Source organism: Mus pahari, chromosome 1 (assembly GCF_900095145.1).
Source record: "Mus pahari chromosome 1, PAHARI_EIJ_v1.1, whole genome shotgun sequence".
NCBI lineage: Eukaryota > Metazoa > Chordata > Mammalia > Rodentia > Muridae > Mus > Mus pahari.
The window spans coordinates 52,591,189-52,597,925 of NC_034590.1; the positions used below are offsets into that span (position 1 = coordinate 52,591,189).

At 49.7% G+C, this 6,737-nt stretch overlaps 1 protein-coding gene across 1 annotated transcript in view; it reads left to right on the forward strand.

Moving 5' to 3' along the window:
- The window catches only part of Alpk3 (alpha kinase 3), a 45,984-nt gene that overhangs the window by 2,382 nt on the left and 36,865 nt on the right, over positions 1–6,737 (forward strand). Inside the window, exon 2 of the mRNA XM_021219880.2 lies at positions 4,581–4,619. Coding sequence (XP_021075539.1) covers positions 4,581–4,619 — 39 coding nt within the window. The remainder of the gene's footprint in view (positions 1–4,580; positions 4,620–6,737) is intronic.

A 6,737-nucleotide genomic window follows, 5' to 3' on the forward strand; every position in this document is an offset into this window, starting at 1 on the left:
TCCTGGACCTCACTTTGTAGACCAGGCTGGCCTCGAACTCAGAAATCCACCTGCCTCTGCCTCCCGAGTGCTGGGATTAAAGGCGTGCACCACCACTCCCCGGCGGGAGAGGATTTTCTAGCCCTGGACTTGGGACTGTTCCCCTGGACTCTTCCACCTCCTGCCAACTGGCTACAGACCCAAACGGGTCCTGACCAGAGCAGCCAGGTTTGCTTGGCTTCTGGAAGAGCCTATGGCCAAAAAGGGATTGTGAAGTGGGCTGAGCTCAGGTTGGGGGAGGGACGGTTCCCAGTACGATGGAAGGGTCTGGCTTGTGTTGGAGGATGGGCTGTACACCCTGCTGCCCCTCAAATGACTGACTTCCTGTGGAGGTAGACAGAGCCCAAGAAACAAAGAAGGGGTCCTCTGAGGACTTTACCAGCTCGGTCCAGCTCCAACCCAGGGTCCTGGCTGCGAAGCAAGTTCTGCCCTCCATTTTGAAGTCAACATCTTTTGGGTCTGCCTTTTTTTTGTAGATCTCCTGCGGAGCTCTTTTTGTTTTTTGTTGCTGCTGCTGTTGTTTGTTGGTTGGTTTATTCTGAGGGACAGGGTTTCTCTGTGTAGCCCTGGCTGTCCTGGAGCTCATTCTGTAGACCAGGCTGGCCTTGAACTCAGAAACCCGCCTGCCCCTTGCACCCAAGTGCTTGGATTACTGCCATATGTCACCACCACCTGGCTTGGTGTGAAGCTCTTAAGGGGTCCTTCCCATGGGCTCTGAGGCTGGGCTGTCCCTGGGGGCTATGAACAATTGCCATGTGGCTGGGGCTCCAGAGTCTGTGTGTCCCACACTTCCTGCCTGCCCCATGGTCCTTGGGGGGGGGGGGTGTTTCTAGTCTCATTTCAGTTCCAGGATATCCAGGGCTATGTAGGTCCAAGGCAGATATTCCCACATGGCTGTCCTATCAAATAGATAACATTGTTCTTCTAGTGGTGAGGAGCTGACCCCTCTAGGAGGGTAGTGGCATGTGGGTAGGTTAGAGTGTTTTAAAGTTGAGAATAAGCAATAATGGCTGACCAGCTTATGTGTGACACTCAGAAGTTGTCAAGTCCCTGGCCTCTTGATTCACAAAGGCCCTGATTCTGTTGGCTTCATGGGCAAAGAAGGGCCATGGCACTGCTCCCAACCACTTTGGAACAACCTCTGCTGTTCCTCTTGGGTAAGGCAGGTAGGTTGTCTAGGGTGTTAGGGAAACTAAGGCATTGGGCCAGAACTTTCTGGAAACCTTTTATGTCCCAGCATAGGTGGATAGCAGCAGGATGGGAGGCCCCCAGCTTTCATGCCTGTCCCCATGCTTCTAGGCCTATTCTTTCTGAGTCCTGAATTCCTACTCTGCAACAGAAGCATGACCAGAACTCTAAAGCCCTTCAGCTCCAATGTTAGCTGTCTCTGATGCCCCCTGGTCCACCCCACCCCTCCACACACCCACACCCAGAAGTCCCTCTGCTCCAGGTTGGTCAGCCAGGCCTCCACAGATCTGCCTTCTGATGACCGAGTGCTGACAGGGGCCTCAGACTCTCAGCTTGATTAACATGTAAGGTCCAGGGCCTGTACAATGGTTCAGCAGCTAAGAGAGCTTACCTGCTTTTCCAGAGGACACAAGATTTGGTTTCCAAGATCCAGGTTGGGCCTCTCACAACTGTCTGTAACTACAGCTCAAGGGATCTGATGCCATCTTCTGGACTCTGATGGCATCTGCACACATTTGGGCATCTTCCCCACCCAGTGCACATGACTAAACATAATATAAATCAGGCTAGAGTGATGGCTCAGCACTTGAGTGTATGTTGCTCTTTCAGAGGACTTGGTCTCAGTTCCCAGCACACCTCTGTCCTCATAAGGCACCTGTACACACACACACTTTAAACATAATAGAAATAGACTGGATGGTGGAGGTGCACGCCTTTAATCCCAGCACCCAGTAGGCAAAGGCAGGTGGACCTCTGTGAGTTCAAACCGAGCCTGGTCTACAGGGATAGATCCAGGACAGCCAGGGCTACACAGAGAAACCCTGTCTTGAAAAAAATTAATTAGTTAATTAAGTTAAAAAAATAATTTTTTTAAAGATAATATTTTTCTTTTTTCTTTTCTTTTTCTTTTCTTTTTTTTTTTTTTAAAGATTTATTTATTTATTATATGTAAGTACACTGTAGCTGTCTTCAGACACTCCAGAAGAGGGCNTCAGATCTTGTTANNGNTGGTTNTGAGCCACCATGTGGTTGCTGGGATTTGAACTCNGGACCNTCGGAAGAGCAGTCGGGTGCTCTTACCCACNGAGCCATCTCACCAGCCCTTCTTTTCTTTTATGTGTAAATATTCTTTTTGTTTGTTTGTTTGTTTGTTTGTTTTTCGAGACAGGGTTCCTCTGTATAGCCTTGGCTGTCCTGGAATTCACTCTGTAGACCAGACTGGCCTCGAACTCAGAAATCCGCCTGCCTCTGCCTCCCAAGTGCTGGGATTAAAGGTCTGCACCACCACTGCCCAGCTCTTTTTTTTTTTTTAAATTAGATATTTTTTTTATTTACAGTTCAAATGTTATTCCCTTTCCTGGTTTTCCCTCTGAAAGCCCTCTATTCCCCGCCCCCAACAAAATCTTAAAAAAACAAAACAAAACATAAACAGACATGCAAGGTGAGGGCTGAGCAACAGCGGGACCAAGAAGGAAAGCTGTGTGATGAGCCAGAGTGGGGGCAGTGGTGAGGACTCACTGGCTCCGCTTAGCCTCTTGCCCACGTGGGGGTGGAACCTGCCATTTTCCGTTGTAAATTAGAAAACTGGCCCAATGCCTCTCCTTCTGAGGGAGGAGGTCCAGACTCAAGGGGAAACCTCTCAGTTCCAAGGAGAGGGACAAAGGTAGTTTGTGGGCAGAGAAGGCCAGAGTTGGCCAGGACCTCGGAACTAAGGGAGGTTGTGCCCACACTGATTTTTAAGGCTCCAAACAAAGGCGCCTGCGGTGTGTGTGTCCTTTCCCTGACTCTTCTGGAACAGCAGCTTCCACTCCTCTTTGAAAATGCTGTTCCTTTTCTCCTCTACCTCCTTCTCTCATAAAAACAATCATGATTACCCAATGTATGGGCAACACTATGTTTTGAAGGCTGTGTGGGCAAGAGTTAGCTGAACAGAAGAGAAGCCAGAAATGGTAGCCTTGGGTGTGACCTTGCCCGTTAGGGATGGACTTGGCTGCAGTAGAACCTGGATGTTGGAAGGGATTGTAAGACGATCAGGGAGGATCTTCCTTGCTGACATCGAGTTGAGTCTAGACATAGGTGCAGTGGGCATACTGCAGTGTTTTCTACAGAGCAGTGTGTGAACTCTATGGTGGTGTACACCTGTAATCCCAGCACTCAGGAGGCTGAGGCAGAAGGATCATTGGGAATTCAAAACCAGTTTTGGCTATGTAGTAGGTTTGAAGCCTGCCTGGGTTTCATGAGACCTTGTCCCCCCCCCCTTCCCAAACCAACCAAACAAGCAGACAGAGTTACAAAAATAAAACAAAATCCGAACAACAGCCTAGGAGGGGATCGTTGATAAGGAGGGCTGTTAAGTGTGGAGCTGTCTAAATCTAGAGCCGGGCACAGTAACAAGGAGAGAGTGTTAGAAAAGGACAAAGAAGTGTTGACTGGATCTGTGGGACAGAGGAGAAGGAAGAGTTCAAGATGGTGGGTCTAGAGCATAGGGATTTGGAAGAATGCTGGTGGCATCCAAGAAACCCGTGCTCAATGGAAGAAAAGAGGGTGGGTTATCAAGAGTTAGGATCGTGGCCTCCCCTGAGTGCCAGCGAGCGGGGTGGGGTGGCTCTGTCTTCCAAAGTCCTGAGATCTACTGGAGGAGGAGGTCAGAAATGGCTCACACCAAGGGGCTGATGCTCCATTATCTGGGGAGGGAGTCTCCCTCCCCAGAGGAGGAGGCAGGCTCTAGTCTGTGCCCCAGGACTCTAAGCAGGATGGGATGCTGGATCCAGGGAGCTGGATGTCTCTAGCTCCCGCTGAATTAACTGCCTGGTGTCCCTCTTCCTCTCGCTCTCCCAGCTGGTTTGCCTTGCTCTTTAACCGGACTTTAACATATTAATGGTGGGTGTTCTCCAAGCCACCTGTCTGTCCGTGTGCGGGGATTTCCAGGAATGCTGCTGCTCTTTCTCAAAGGCCAGAATCGAAGGTGCAGCCGCCGCCCGCCACCACCCGAAGGCTGGTATGCCGTGGGCGGGTGGGGGACAGGTGTAGGCATCCCTCTGGGGAGAGACACTTGTGCCTGATATACACCTTTCTCTCAAAGCACAGCCCCCAAGGACCTCCATCCCGCCTAACAGATTTCCTGGACCCTGCTGCACCTAACGAGCTCTCCCCCGTTTCAGATATATTGGTGTCCAGTGGTTGACGACACTCGCTGCTAACAGGAGCCGCCAACTAAGACAGCTGGTCCCTTTTAATAGAAAGGCCTCCGGGTCTCAGATGGTGGCTGATTAATACTCTGTGACTGTTGTTGATTTTGCCTCCTCCTCTCCTTGCTTTTGGGCCTAATGATTCCATTTACTGTTTTTGCTTAGCTTATCAAGCAACCGGTTGTCTCACCCCAGCTCTGGAAGGTAAACGCACATTGCATTACATTCTCCGACTGCTTTTGAGAGGCCTTGAGAGGGCCACTGGATGATTGCTCGGTACACTAACCAGGCTGCATGGGGTGAAGGGAGGTCTGGATGGTTATGGGGAGGGCTTAAGAGAGTACTCACACGGGCAAGGGTCGCATAGGGACCAGAGCTGATGCTTGCATGGGCCTGGGACTCAGGAATAAAGATATGGGCAGGAACCACTGAGATGCTTGCAATGATAACCCTCCCCCTGCCTCTGAAACGGACATCTTGGGGGTGGAACAGGCAGCCGCCAGCCACAGGAGCCCGGTGCTGGCTTTGAATACCTTCTCCATCTTCCTGTGATAGTGGCCCCGCCTTTTACAGGTTACCCCCTTCCATCCTGGAACTTCAGCTGCCACCTTCTCTTCCTTTACATTTTTCTTTTCGTTGCTCCCCACACACCCTCAGCAACCCAGAACTCTGCAAGGTCAGAGGCCACCTTACTGTCCTGTGCATTCTCAGGCTCTGGGGAGCCAGTTCAGAGCCTGAGCAAGTCTGTGGTCAAGGTTTGCTGGCTGAAAAGCTGCCCTTTCACCTGCCAATCTGGGGACAGCTCTCCAGCCCCGGCTGAACTATCAACACCAGAGCGGGGACCATTTCCTGGCTGCTTCTCACCAGCTGGGCCCCATCCCAGATGGGAGATTTGGGAGAGTTGGCTATGGGTCTTTGTTTTTTGTTTTTTGTTTTTTTTATTTTTTTATTTTTTCACACAGGGAAAGATTTCTGACTAGCCAGCTGGTTTCTGAATAGTTCCTCATGTCTTCAGACATGATGAGTGAGATCTTAGCTAATGTGGTTGGTCCTTGATGGGAATGAACACAGAAGAAACTTTGGTGGGGGAGGAAGGGAGGATAGGTCACATGATTCAGAGTGATGTGTGGAAGTATGGGGGGCGGGGTATTCACTGGATGGCAAGCAGCACACAACAGGTCAAGGTTAGGCTCCTTGGAACGTCACAGGAACACCAACAATTCTGGGAATCTTTCAAGATACATATTAGCCCATGATACCATTACCAAATTGTAGAACTGGAAGGATTTGGAAATGCCATGGTTACAAAGACAGTTACCAGATGTGTGTGGATTTCTCATTTCTCAGGCACCTGGATGAGTTACACCTGGAGTCTAGTCCACAGCAGAGTGGAAGACAGGGACAGAAACCTGTGTGGTCAACAGAATAGGATAATATAGGGTGGCTTTCCCTGACCCAGCCTGGCCTACATAGAAAGTTTTAGGCAGCCAGGGCTACACACTGAGATCCTGCCTCAACAAACAAAAGTCCCAGAGAGCGAGACAAGATAGAAGGACTCTTCCGCAGCTCAAGGCTCTCGCTTGGCTTTCAAGCCTGGTGATCGAGCTCTGGAAATCACATCCAGATGAAAAGAAACCCACAAGCTGCCCCCTGACTGCCACATGTGTGCTGTGGCCCCCCTGGGCCCCACCCTTCCCTCTCACACAGTCTCATATTCTCTCTCCACATACACAGAGCCCCCCTCCATATACACACACTCACTCTTGCTCTCACACAAAATACATACATAAATCTAATAAAACCCCAAGTTTGCCTCAAACAAAACCCAAATGAAAACAACTTATATAATGTAATAAGGGTGTACAGCAGAGGCTGGAGAGATGGCTCAGCGGTTAAGAGCACTGACTGCTCTTCCAGAGGTCCTGAATTCAATTCCCAGCAACGAAATGGTGGCTCACAACTATCTGTAATGGACATCCTATGCCACCTTGTGGTGCGTCTGGTGACAGTGACAGTGTACTCACGTACATAAAAATAAATATATATTTTTAAAAGGATATACAGCAATTGGGCTATATTTAACTTAGAATTTTCTAGGAAGTTCTCCAAAATCAGAAATTGCTATTAGTCTGACAGCAACAAGAAACATCTTCAAATCAGGTGCAATGGTACATGTATTTAATTCCAACACTTGGGAGGCAGAGGCAGGTAGATCTCTTTAAGTTTGATGCCAGTCTGGTCTGCAGAGTGAGTTCCAAGATAGCCAGGACCACATGGAGAGATCCTGTCTTGGAAGAGGAGGAGGAGGAGGAGGAGGAGGAG